The sequence below is a fragment of the Eucyclogobius newberryi genome, unplaced genomic scaffold, assembly GCF_026437365.1.
Source record: "Eucyclogobius newberryi isolate DKJ021-1_F unplaced genomic scaffold, fEucNew1.0.hap1 SCAF_2, whole genome shotgun sequence".
In the NCBI taxonomy this organism is placed as follows: Eukaryota; Metazoa; Chordata; class Actinopteri; order Gobiiformes; family Gobiidae; genus Eucyclogobius; species Eucyclogobius newberryi.
The window spans coordinates 35037108-35051426 of record NW_027315834.1 but is presented as its reverse complement, the minus strand read 5'-3'; the positions used below and the strand labels follow the sequence as shown (position 1 = coordinate 35051426).

At 41.3% G+C, this 14319-nt stretch overlaps 1 protein-coding gene across 1 annotated transcript in view; it reads left to right on the top strand.

Annotated features, from left to right (window-relative positions):
* The first annotated feature begins 5097 nt into the window (after positions 1 to 5097).
* Positions 5098 to 14319, top strand: part of sema3c (sema domain, immunoglobulin domain (Ig), short basic domain, secreted, (semaphorin) 3C) — a 34699-nt gene continuing 25477 nt past the window's right edge. The window contains exons 1-2 of the mRNA XM_072455152.1: positions 5098 to 5228; positions 8447 to 8593. Coding sequence (XP_072311253.1) covers positions 8476 to 8593 — 118 coding nt within the window. The 5' untranslated portion in view covers positions 5098 to 5228; positions 8447 to 8475. The remainder of the gene's footprint in view (positions 5229 to 8446; positions 8594 to 14319) is intronic.

The following is a 14319-nucleotide window of genomic DNA, read 5'->3' as shown; positions in this document are numbered from 1 at the left end:
TGCTTTGTTTAACATTTTCGAGCACTGACAGAGCTGCATTTGCTCTGGAATAATCTAGTCCAATAATAATAATAAATAATAATAATAGTCTTAGGAAGCAATCATCTAACATGGCTCTGTTTCAGGCTGTACACATCTCATCAGGCTCCTTCTCAGCTGTCCAGCACAAACACACATACGGGCCAGGCTTCTTATCAAATGGGACTTATTATTTTGTACTTTGAATAAAGTTAGATTCCTGACAATATGCAGTTCATGAGGGGAAATAAAAACAATACAGTTCATTACTAAACAGCATTTAAAATAAACCTTTTGTGGCTTATAAAACTTCCATTCCTCAAACCACAACTGCTGTAACACTGGCTGTTTAACATCCTCATACCACAGTCATTATGTTTACAGCAGTTATAGTTGATTTGTGGTGTTATGGTGTTTGAGGTGGTGTTGTGGTGTTTGAGGTGCTACTTTAAATGGTGGCACAGCCCAGTGTGATGCACATTGCAGCAGTAGAACAATGAAACAGCGGTGACTCATGAGCAGAGTCCATTAGTGCAGCACTATTGCACTGCATCCACCAGCGAAATTTGATTTAGCTTTTACTAAGTGCAAGTGCAGCACAGTGACTGGGGCGCACTGTAAGCACACTTCACCATCGTGCAGCGCTACTGTTGGAAAGATGCTGAATTTTCTGTTATTATCACCACCATTATTCACTAATGTCAAAGAGATATCATTTCACAGGAGTTGGCTTAGTAAATTTGCCTATAAGTAAGTTTTTATTATAATGTTACATTTAATTTAATATCTTCTTCTTATTACAAGTGTTAATAAAATCCCAGTAGTAAAAAAAATAAAAATAAAAAAAGCAAGAAGTCATGCTTCCAGGTTTCTGACTGATATTATTGTTTAAGAATATATATAACTTTATCAAATTGGTTTCCATTTATCGCTATAATTTCGTCTAACCCTAAAACATTTTATTCCTATAAAATGACATTTATATTTAGCGTCTTTGGGGAACAGATGATTCTGTGTCTTTGAAATACAGGCATGTGTCCCAGTGAATTACATATGGAGTGGGATTTCATGTTAATGTTATTCTACACTTCTACGCCTTTTACATACGTTCACGCCACATTCCACGTCACCTGACATAATTCTGATGACCTGATGTTTGCACACTCTGATGGATCCCAGACCTCCGTGTTCCTCTGATGGCGTGAGCGGCGCTCGGGTCTGTCTGATATGTAAAAGACCCACCAAAAGATTTATACTTCATTTCACTTTCCAGCCGCAGTCAGTCACTTCCCTGCGCGCTTCAGCACCGACTCCTCGCTCCTACACTTATGGATTCCAGACGGTGAAGACGTTTCTCTGAATGTGTTTTGACATGAAGCGTGACATGGGAAAAATTCCTCACTTCTTTTTGCCAAGGTTGCTAAACTTTGGATTAATTTCCTGTAGCGAGCTGTTGGAGGTGAAGGATCCTGTCTTCTTATATTTAGCATTTTTCTGATCTGCCTAAAGGTGTTTGGCAGCTAATTAACATCTTCCCTGTTCGCTTATTGCTGTAATTGTCTTTATTTTACAGGATTACACCGACAGCAAGCCTTCAACCTCCACTGATGAAAAAACTGCTAATGGCACGGAGGAATTAAGCGATGATGGCATTTTCTGTCTGCTGTATGCGAGAGCAGGTGCAGAAGTGTCTTTGCTAATAGCGCCTCCATCTGCCTGAAAGTGGTGCCAGATTCTGAGACAAAAGGGCCTCTTCGTGGTCTGTCTCTCTCTCCATTCTGAGTGACTGTGCAGTACACTGCTCTTGTATTTATGCCTCTTTGCCAAACCTTTGACGCATTTCACGACTTCAACCCTTGTACTGGAAATTACCGTTCAACCTCTTTCGTGTTTGAAAGTGAATGTTATCATTGACTTGAAAATAACTTCTTCTCTAGGATACCAGATAGTGCCAAAATGCCTCTTACACTTGAAATGAACTACAGCTGGCACTGAAGTCTGTAATGGACATAACATAAGCAGCTTTTTATCATCTGAAAATGATGAGTGTGCAGAGGCAGATGCGTTGACGTCTAGGGACGAACATGGGAAAGGATCAATCTAAAAGTGATGTGTCCATCCCGGAGACACATGTCACGCTGGCAATGTGAAATAAATATGGGAAAGAGGGTCTGGAGTGTCTGCCAGTGTGTGGTCCATTTGGTTTTCCATCTGGTAGATCACTAAGTACAGAGAAAATGCATCATTCATGTCAGCAAAACTGTTAAATTGAATGAATAGAAATGAAGGTTTTGTGATTTCTGTCTTGTCTTTGTGATTTTAATGTATCTTTTTTCCTCTTGTGTGAAGCACTTTGAAATGCCTTGTGGATGAATTGTGCTCTACAAATAAACTTGCCTATTTTGTGTTCTTTCCAGCTGTCACAAGTAACTTTATTGTAATGTTACATCAAAGGAGTGTGAGAACATCACACGCGGTCGGCTAACAAAATCCGGAAAAAAAGCATCACGACAAAACCTTAAATCTGCACCATCTGCCCACTGTAAGAGGGAAAATCCTGGACAGAGAAGGGGCAGAAATAGTAAGAACCGGAGCGCACAAAAGATGGATACAGGAAGCTATTGAAATCAGGAAGCTTAGGGACTATAAACTGAGACGAGGTAGCGTTGGCTCCCACACACGGGGCAGGTGTGGTCAGTCTGATGGATCAAACTGACCATGCCTGGAAGCAAGAGCTGGGACACAAAAAAATCAATAATGTAATGTATGTTTTAAATATATATCTTTAAATGAAAAGTAAGTGTAGTGGACATGCTACAAACCTAAACTCACTGCTGCAAGTCACTCTCTGTAACTAGTTTCTATTTGTCTGTATCCTGTTTGTCAATCCAGGGGAAAGAATTACAACTGGGAATCAATTTAAACTGTTTATATAAAAGTTGCAAGGATTCTCCTCTTATCTATTTACCCAATGTTCTCCTCACCTTTAATTACTGCCTTGGTCGTGTCTGTCGTGAAGAGACATCTCTACATCTCATCTTTTTATACTGTCACCAGCCGATTTCCATTCTCATCCGCCACTGCATCCGTTTGTACCAGTGGCACTTTAATTGTTGAGTAGTAAATCACAGTCCATTGTTAGGAGCAGAGTAATTACTTCCTCCTGTCTGAGGATCCGTGAAGCCTCTCTCAACTCCTCTATTTCTACATGATTTAAGTATGAACCAAATGCTCACACATACATCCATCTCTTTTATCAAACGCCTCGTAAACTGCTGCACAACACTTAAAATGCATTTATTCTACACGTGATAGTCTCAAATGGAAATAGTCTTAGTAATAGCCTTGATGTTGCAGTTTGCCTGACACAGGATGTTTTTTTTTCTTGCCAACGGTTTTGGTTTGGCGTCTCTGAGGTTGTTGCATTTCTGACATGGAGGATAAATTAGCTCTCTGCTGAATAAGTCTTTTCCACTGAATGTATCCTATTCAATTAACAGTTTGTTTGCCTCCCGTCAGGTTCACATGCTTGTGGTTATAATGATGTATGCTTCACTTACTGAGTGTGTTTTGAGCTGAGTAAGTTGATTGAAGCATGTTACGTGTTATTGCTTTGCTCCACTTTCATCCTGATGACCATATTCATCATTCTTTTGGCAAGCGCTTTTACTATAAAGGCAATTGTGTGTGAGAGCAACAGTTTATCTTTTCTTGGATAAATTCAAGTACTAATCAACTTAATCGAGTTTCCCATTATCTGGTTGTGTGTACGTGTTGGGGGTTGGTTCTGAGGGAATTTCCCCCCGTTTTCTCCCCAACCACACAGAGAATTCAACTCTATTTCCTTTATTTTCAACATGTTCAGGTTTTTCATCAGGGAGGAATTTGTTTCCTTTCACACAAACAATTTGAAGTAAAAGAGGTTTACGATCCACAAATGGTTTCAAGATTGTTTTTGATCTAATTCCATGAATGTCTCCAATAGGGCTCAGCAATGTATTTGTGATCTCATTCTTGTGACAATCTCCTATTTTAATATAGTGATTTAGTGCTTCTCTATTTACACCTTTTCTGAAATAAATGTGTGTCACAGGAAGATTTAACTGAGAGAACTTTAGTTTCATCTTCGGCAATAACTATACTAGAACTGTAATACAATTGAAATTATGATCTCATCCTTCTGAAATTGTGATATTCACTTTCAATTTGTCATATCGCCCTGATTGACACTTTCAGTATTTGTTTTTTCCGGGGTCTGCAACCACAGCCTCAAGAGCCACATGCGGCTCCTGAACTCCTCTGGTGGAACCCTCTGCACTTTGATTGAAAAAACAAAACATCTATTAGACTATGTGTTATATATTAAGTAATTGTATTTTATATACAATTACTTCATAGTGAAATAAAATCATATTTTCTTTATTTGGGTCCCCTAACAATAAAATAGTGTCTGAGTTATTAAAAAGTGAGTCATTTCACAATGGTGCTTTAGTTTGTGCAAATCCCTTTGTTTACATGTTGCTTAGATATAATTATTACATATAATATGCATCAGAATGCAAGGAATGGCATATAGTTTGATCAAAAATTTCTTGTTTGTCTCGTTTGTATTGAAATAATACTTGCGGCTCGTTCTGACTTTCATTTGGTTTAAAACGGGACAGTCCTGTTAAAAATAACAGAATTCCTTTATAATGACACAACGTCCACACCTTCTTTCTGAAGCAGATCGTGAGGTCCCCACTTCCCCGCGGATGAGCTCTGGTGGTGGCTTAAGTCGTCTGCCACGTGCCTCGTCTCTAAAGTCCTTCCCCTGCTCTGGTCCTGGAGGTGACTCGTCTCCACAGATTGATCGTATCAAAGCGGCGCAGGGGTCGGGCCTGAACGTGCCTGACCTCTGGGACCGGCCCTGTGCCTCAGTGTGAACCTCCTCTCTGATGTTGAAGGCCGAACATGTTAAAGCCATCCAGTCGCTGTCTAGTTAACGGCGGGTGGGAGGGAGATGAGAGGAGGAGGAGGAGTGTGTGTGCGTGTGTGTGTAACAGGACACCCGCCTTCTCAATGCACTTCTCTGTGCTCTCACTCAGTCCTGTCTGCTCCCCAAAGCACTCAGATGGACTAGCCACGATTTCCCCCTATATCTGGAAACGGGACGATCCCATTTAGGACTAACATAGCCAGAGTTGGAGTGTGAAGGAATTTCCTCTGAGGTAAGTCCTGTTTGGGGCACTTATGATGACTATATTTCCAGTGGTAGTGCAGAGCGGAGAACACATGTGTTTGACAGGTGCACTTAGAGAAAGCTAAAAAAAAAAAAATAATAAAGTAAAAGTATAAACAAAGCAACAGCAAAAAGTAACACAAGACTTTTATCATTGAGCTTGATTTAAATGTGTGATTCCTCAGTGTGTTTGAGGTCAACCCAAGATGATTGTCATAGTGATACTGTGAAGAAATGGATCACAAGTTGTCTGGAAGTGTGATCACAAGATTCCACTTAGTTTCCAGTGTAAGTGAATATAGCTTAAATTCACAAATGAACACGTCGGTTTTCTGTGGCTGAGGCTGATTATGTTGTGCGTGTGAGAAGAAAAGTGTCTGTTACAGCTCGTGGCAAGTGACTGACAGGGAGAAGTGTGGACACATGCTCGCTCATGAGGGACTAAAGCAACTGCATTGTTCAAAAGGAAATAAACAACAACAATTAATTGACAGCAATGGACAATAATTAGGGAAGATAAAGTGTTTCAGGCAATTTGTAACATTCCATTTTGAGCTAAACCTTTTCAAAAGTTTGATTCATTGCGTGCTTAAAAGATGCTTTTGCTTTCTTAAAGTGTCCATTAGGATCGCATTTTATATCTTTTTATGTTTCTCTTTTAATAACTCCTTTAATAATAGTACTTGGGGCACTTTGAAGCAAAGCTAGTGAAATAGCTCATGTTGACTTGTGTCAGTGAGCCATATTTACAATAGTGTAAAAAGCAGTTGGTAATGATTTCTACAGCTGGAGCTGCTTCAATGCTTCCATTACCTCTTACAAATGTTGGAAAGAAAATCTTTTCTTTTTTGGCAATTTATGTATTTATTTTTGATTGCTATAGAAGTGTAACATGCCAGATTTAGTGTCGGCCTGTGCCATAGGAATCGAGACCCCTGGAGGACACAGCAGTATGTATGGAGCTAAAATAGAACTGCCAACCCTCCAGTGTTAGGGAAAGACAACATTAACACAATGAACACTTACTGTAACATGAGTTCTCTTTATTGCCTCTATTCTCCACAGGCTTGGGAACAGCACGCTCTAAATTGGTACATCCCCATCCAAGATGATTGATTTATTATTACACAGAACTGGACAATGAGGGTGTTGAAATGTGACTGTATCTGAGATGATCAGCTCAGGACAGACGTGTACAAACTACATCCAAAAGCACTTGGTCCGCTACATGTGCCTTTTGGAAACCTACCCTGTGAGAATGTGGACAGAAGCCAGAGCTGGACCCGTGTGTCAGGACAGGGTCAGGGTGGGTGAGGTTTCCAGGAGACACCCCGAGGTGCACCGGGAGAGACAGACGTCCAACAGAAAGAAATCAGGGCTCAATGAGCATTTTAGCATTTGACATCTCTCAAGAGCAACCAAAGATCTCATTGTCTTTGCAGCGTGAGCATGTGTGTCTCCACCTGAGCTGTAAAGCCATGTCACGCCTGCGCAGTCAAACCCTGATACGGGCCATTTGTGCCCAACCACCGAACAGAGCATTCTCCTCATCTATCAGAAGAAACATACACTTCAGAGGAGACGCGTGCTTTTTTTCAGGTACAACATAAGCATTATTATCATTTTGTCAAGATTGATCTAAAACGGTTTAATATAAGAAACATCGTCATCGTGACTTTCTGCTGTAATAAACAGACAATTTTAATTTACGGTGTTTTTAGTTTTGAAAAGTTGCAACGTGACATTATCTAACCCTACATGCATCACTCAGAGTCTTCATTTAACAATAAGAAGAAGAATCACAACTAAATATTGTGATGTGGGTGGGGATAGGGGGTAGGTGAAAACAGGATTTCTCTGATTATGCGAGCCTCAGTTGCCGAATAGTATAACATTACTCCAATATGCAGTGATAAACAACTTTGACAAGGCTAATGCTGAGGAAACACTGTTGTAATAAGGTGACTTAAAAGCTCATTAAAGCTTATATATACTGTACCTCCAAAAATACAACAAATACAGGCCATTTCCATACGTTCTGTTTCACGCTCTGTTTCGCGCTCTGTCCACGCGTGAGCCGTGGTCCCGCGCTCTACCTGCCTCTATCAATAATTCAGCCGCTCTTGTCCTGTTATGGAGCGGAACAAGAGGAGGTGGAGGCCATAGTTTCTCTTTTGTACAGATTTAACTCATTCATTATTGAGCGGCGCGCTGCTGCCGGGGCCGTGGAAGTGAAGGATGCACAGTACGTGTTGTGTTCGCCTGCCATCTGTGTCCCCACGTGCTTGAATTGCTTTACAACTCAAACACGCTCTTAACGGGAACTCTGATAGGCCAATGAAACGAGCCCGTGCGGGTGTTACCAGTCCGTCCATTCTCCACACGCATTTTCCAAACAGAACTGAAACTTGAGATGTTTTTGTGTGAAAATTGTGATGAATTGTGTTATGTTAGGTTATGTACGGTGGGATTTATTGTTTCCACAAAGCAAATCCTTGTATGTTTAAGGCATTATTGTTTGGATTAGGGAAATCTTAGCTCCCCAAGTTTGACGGCGGCTTCATAAAAGTTCTACCGGGCGACGGTCGGGATCAGCAGCGCCACCCGAGTCCCTTGTCCTGTAAAGTATGTGATGCTTGATGAAGGACCAGAGTAAACCTGCACACCACAGGAAGACGTGTTTGTCATGTTGTGTTTCATGTTTTTAGTGGTGCAAACAACAGCTGAGAGTACAGATTTGAAGATGTTGACTGGATGTACCTGTTTGTCTTGGATCCAGAAGACACACTTCCAGTTCTTTGCAGAGCGAGTGCGAGTGAGTCTGGACACGTGTGAGACGAAAGGCCCACTGCTCGTTTATCGTTTGGAACAATATCAAACTTCTCTTACTTCAGATCAACAGAGTTTTATGCTTCTCTCATTGATTCTGCAGAAATCTGTGATGTTTTCAGTCCAGTTTTTGCTTTCTTTTCTTTTTTTCCCCTGTGTTTGTCCCTGATTGGCTAATCCAGCTGTCAATCATGCCCATCTGAACTCAGAAAGAAAGATAAAAACACTTCGCAGACTGTTTTTGATCGCTTTCAAAGATAAAGAGAGATCGTTCAGGCCTTGTACCTAATAATGTGGCCAGTGCATGTATGTCTTGTATTGATTTCCTCAGTTATTTGTTGTGTCGTAGTGTTTTTATTTGCCTCGTCTCTCTTCCAGCTCTGACTGACCGTGGTCCGTGGCAGTGCATGATGGGTAGGCCGGAGGGGTCTGACACGATGCTCTCCCTCCTGGCTCTGTTCTGTCTGTTGCCAGGGGGACACAGTCTCCTACAGCCTCAGCCCAGGGTCTTCCTTTCCTTTGAAGGTAAGACGTCACCAAACGGCCACATCTGTTTTCTATAACGTGCAGCGCTCAAGTCTTAATGTCAAACAACTGCGTCATTATTGTCCCACACCATTTGCATATCTTAAGAAACGCGGGTTGTTTTCGACATAAATTAAAATGCGTATGTTTCTAATCATCTGTTGTCAAACCCAGTGCATTGTCTAATCCTGCTGTTTTCAACAAGTCAAATGGCAGTTGGAGTTTGTCTCTCTCTCTCTCTCTCTCTCTCTCTCTCCCTCTCTCTCTCTCTCCCTCTCTCCCTCTCTCCCTCTCTCCCTCTCTCTCTCTCTCTCTCTCTCTCTCCTCTCTCTCTCTCTCTCTCTCTCTCTCTCCCTCTCTCCCTCTCTCCCTCTCTCTCTCTCTCTCTCTCTCTCCCTCTCTCTCTCTCTCTCTCTCCCTCTCTCCCTCTCTCCCTCTCTCTCTCTCTCTCTGTCTCTCTCTCTCCCTCTCTCTCTCTCTCTCCCTCTCTCTCTCTCTCTCTCTCCCTCTCTCCCCTCTCTCTCTCCCTCTCTCTCCCTCTCTCTCTCTCCCTCTCTCTCTCTCTCTCCCTCTCTCCCCTCTCTCTCTCCCTCTCTCTCCCTCTCTCTCTCTCTCTCTCTCCCTCTCTCTCTCTCTCTCCCTCTCTCTCTCCCTCTCTCTCTCTCTCCCTCTCTCCCCTCTCTCTCTCCCTCTCTCTCCCTCTCTCTCTCTCCCTCTCTCTCTCCCTCTCTCTCTCTCCCTCTCTCCCTCTCTCTCTCTCTCCCCTCTCTCTCTCCCTCTCTCTCCCTCTCTCTCTCTCCCTCTCTCTCTCCCTCCCTCTCTCTCTCTCTCCCTCTCTCTCCTGGTTCTTGTGAAGAGAAGGTGTGGGTGTTGTTGCAGCTTCTGGTTTAGATTCTCTTGTTTTATTTCATTTGTCAGACAGAGAGGGTTTGATGAGAGTTTGATGCTCTGTGTGGAGGTGTGTTTCAGTCTGCATGAGCGACCTGCTGCTTTGTGTTTGTCTGTCTTCATAACATGTGTCTGTACTATATAACTATATCTGGAGTGTGATATATGATCATCCATAGTGGAGGGAAGTGCAAGTGGTTAGGTCAGCTTGTGTGCTTTGAAAAAATGTCAGATTCACAAATTTGATCAAATCGTTTGTCTTTTTTTGTCCTCCTGAGCAACACTTTTGCCAAAAAAGAAAGGTAGAAGAAAAGAACAGATCACTTATAGGAAGTCTGAAAAACACTCAGTGTAAAAACATTACAGTACAAGCCGTATACAGCAAAGGAATGTTACGTTCCTTTTATCTTCAAACTAGTTACTTCAGTATTTTACAGTTTAGTGAAAACACATGACACTCTGCATATGTGAAGCTGTCATTACTGACTGTTTCTGATCAGGACCATTTCACCTCATCAGTCCTCTCTCTCTCTCTCTCTCTCTCTCTCTCCCTCTCCCTCTCTCTCCCCCTCTGGCCCACCTCCAGCACTAACACCACTGTATACAATGCGTACAGTACGTGTCAAACAATGAAAGATGTTTATTTAAGTCTCCTCTCGACTCAGTATACTCAGTATGGCTAAGATCCCGGATGAGATAACCTTTATGGGGGGGGGGGGCTGCCTGACAGTGCAACGAGCCACAAGGGCTTCATTTAGAAAGACCAGGTGCCCAGATCGAGCTCCAGACGCCCAGGGAGCGGATACAGAAGATCCCAGTGCTTCTGCGTGTTATGGTGGACCTTCATCACGCTTCATTACCTCCACTGTAACAATCCTCGTTTTCAGAACGCACCGGAATATTCTCCTGCTGCTGCTGCTGCTGCTGCTGCTGCTGCTGCTGCTGCTGCTGAGTTTGTCCATGTCTTACAGCGCAGGCCCATTGAGAGAGCGCATTCCTTCACTTGATTGCATTTTAGCGGTGACCCTTTTATGCTGAGTCACCCCCCAATGCCATGTGGTTTCCCTTCTATCCTTGGCTCGGCAAATTGTACAGTTGGATGAATATAGCTGCTCCAGATTAAAATCATTTGATTTGCCATGTATGGGTAGAAGAAGCTATATTATTATATATATATATATATATATATATATATATATATATATATATATATATATATATATATATATATATATATATATATATATATATATATATATATATATATATATATATATATATATATATATTGTATGGTCTTATTCTTCCTCGGCCACTTGATGGAAAAAAAATCTATTGTCAAAGAATGTTGTGATTTCAAGGTCACATGTAAATATTCTCAGTCAAAGAAAGGAACTGGATCTATGAGAAGTTGTAAATGCAATGTAATGCTGCATGGAAATTAATACATGTGGAAATGACCAAAATAGACGGTTTTTTTTTACTTCAACTTTACTGTGACAGGTAAACTGCTTCTGACTTTGTGTTAATTTTACTACTACTTCCCTTCAACACAATTAATGCAACCTGTTTTAGAGTGACATTTGGCATTTGAAGTTAGAAAGCTCTGGCTTGAAATTTAAATGTTAAATAAAACAGCATCTATGAAATAAAAAGACTAGCATTTGCATTGGGTTCAGACTTTGGAACAAATGTGCCAGACTGACTTTCTGCAAACTACGTCATGCTGCTTTCTGTGTCTTGTTGTTTAAACTGTTTACGTTTATGTTTATGATAAAACAATTAAAATCAATTAAAAACCATACTGAAAATGCAAAATAATCTATTCCCCTTTGTGAAAGGCCACTTATAAAAGGTTTTATGGCACAGACGGGCCCTTTAACCTGTACTTGATCCTGGCAGTTGAAGGTTTAACACAGTTCTCCTGAAGCCATTCCCTGCGTGTCCAGTAAACACATCAAGTTCACGGCTTGACCCATGTCTCCCTTTGGGCTTTGCAGCACCTAAAAGCACTAAAGGCCTGTGTGGAGCCCTTCTAATAGTACAGGCTGAGATGATCACTGCTGAAGTCCTCTGGAGGCTGTAGGACACACAGGTGATGGGTCAGGGCTGCCTCTACATTCAGCCATGTGTAATTGGCCCATGTTGCTGCTGGTGACATGTGAAGGAGAGGCCAGGTGCTAATTGGGGCAGAGGGAACACAAACTAGCTGGCGGGAGGCCATGGATGACTGACAGGTTGTCATCTCTAGTTTCAGCCCCTAAAGGGAATATTAGCCAGCGCTTTGGCGGGTCAGTGCAGTCAAACACAGGCTGACAAGGCTTCTGCTGGATAACAGCTCACAACAGCTTTACATGCAACGATTGAACATTATTCTTTAACATATCAACCGGACAGGACATAAGATAAACTAAATACATACATTTACATAAACAATGTTTACGCAATATATGTTCTATATGTAGTATGATATGTATGTATTATGTGTTCAATATGTATAAAGTCCCTCAATCTTACCTTATCTTAACACATTATTCATGTATTATATGATAATATATTATATATTTTAAAAATGTAATATATGTTCTATATGCTGTTTCTCTTATTTACTATGTCTAATAAAATGCTAGAGACATTCCGCTTGAGTGCGAGTATATCCTTAACAAGACATGTTTCATCTTAAGCTAATCTTGGTCATTAAATGATGATCTAAAACCTTCTGCACTAAACAACTGCTGCAATCTGGAGCCATTGTTTTGTACAAACTTGGGCAGGAGATGTTTTATTTAAGAACTCAGACCTATGAAAATACCTCTTCACACTGGTTTTAGTAAGTTAGCTGCAGCACCCTCCCAAACATTTATTATGTTGCTGGATTTTTAACTTTGATACAAAGTATGTTTATTCACTTTGTCTGTTTGTTTTCAACATTCTATAGAAAGAAGGTTTTGACTTGACTGCGATGAGCATATGATTTCCATTACACTTGAATAAATAATCAGTAATTGATTACAGACGGTATAATGGAAAATGAATGAGATGCATTAGATATCAAATCCTCCCTAAGCCTCAGTGGCATCTGTTTATGGTGCTACGTTCTGAAGCGTGTGCTGTTTAAGCACTCTGCATCGGGCTGAGAATGCAGACTATGTCTCCTGGATAGACAATCAGACGACTGTCAGTGCGGGTCGCCCTGGGTGGTCTGTGTGCACTTGACTTACACCTTAAATCTCCTTCTTCCATATTTGTAGTACAGAATATATGCCACTGAGCACACTGTACACAAAGCTCAAGTTTTCAAGAGGTGCACGGTGACCATCCTGTTTGGACATCAGCCATTTTTCTCCACAAATGGACCGGAGCGTTTCCAGGATTACGCATTTTATTGGGCTGATATTTGAGAGGCTCCAGCACAGTGTTGGTAAAGCGCACTCACCCAGAACGCCACAGAAAGGCTCTCAAGATTGTACAGACAGGAGCAACGATGTTTGGCACAGGGTCTAAGGCCAGAGTCGGAGCCCACTCTGCGTCGACTGAGGAGATAAATTGCCGAGAGGCGGTTTAAGCTCTTGCCTCAATATTTAGTGTGATGGGTGATTGTGGTGTTCCCATTGGCTGCCCCTGACAACCACAGGACCAGCTCCTCAATGTGATTTGTGTAAAGAACGAGTCTCATTAGTAAAGAGTTAATTTATTCATCTCTTTCAGGTCTGAGGCCAATTGATGATGTTGTGGATTTGCATTAAGACTGTAAAGCTGGCGCGTAATTGGCTCACTGTCCATTTGTCAAGTGTTAATTAGGGACCTTTGGCCTGTGATCAGTTAGAATTAACACAAGCAGTCAAGGTTTGTTTGTATCAGAGCCTGAAGATTTACCTATGTTTGCATGCGTCGCTTACTAAAATGAGTGCATGAAGAGACAACTGCATCTGAGAACTAAACCGACCAAACCAGTCAAAGGAAAGCTGCCTAAACATATTTAAAGATTCCTGTCAGTCAAAGCTGAGGGTTAGAAAAAAAAAAAAAAGAAACACATCTTTTCTTTTAATGTGAGGGGGGGTGTATTAGTAATGATAGTAATTCTAATAGTATCTCAACTTTACTTTATTTTGCCATCTCATTTTCGAAAGGGTCCAACTGAATGGATAACAGAACTATGACCTTTTCTTGTTAGAGTCTTACATTATAACAAATTCTATCAACATGACGTTAATAACAAGAATTTTGTTGTTAGATGGACCAAACATTGTTAAAGTTGTGGCGGCTCAGTCAAACCTACAGTAAACTGAACTCAGCTTTGTCTGTTTGAATGTAAAAAGCTTTGGACATACCAGATGTACATGATGTGATTATTCTATGTATATGTTTTTATATCTTAGCTAAACTGACAGCTTTCCCACTTAAAATGAGTAATATCACCAAACCACATGGCATTCCACTGAACCCCAACAGTGGTTTACTTTCACATGTGGCAACAATTGTCATTTTGTGGCATTTTGTGGCTTGTTTGTAGACCTTTCTCGAGGACAAAAGTCCAGCGAGGCAACGACACATTCTTCACACCTCACACCATAAAAAATGTCGTCCTATTCTTGACACTTTTTAATTGATGTCACGCACAAGTCACGGTAATTGAGCTTCTTATAGGGGCTATACCACTTCCACCACATTCAAATTAAAAAAGGGTGCTATTTTTACTCGCATGTGACAGCGTGGTAAACATAAGATTGAGTTACTGCTGCGTAGAAGCCTGTAAAGTGCCGTTATCGTAGAGAACATGTAGCGCGGCGGGCACGGGATGTTCTGCTTCTGTCCTCTTTGGTATTCATGTTGATATC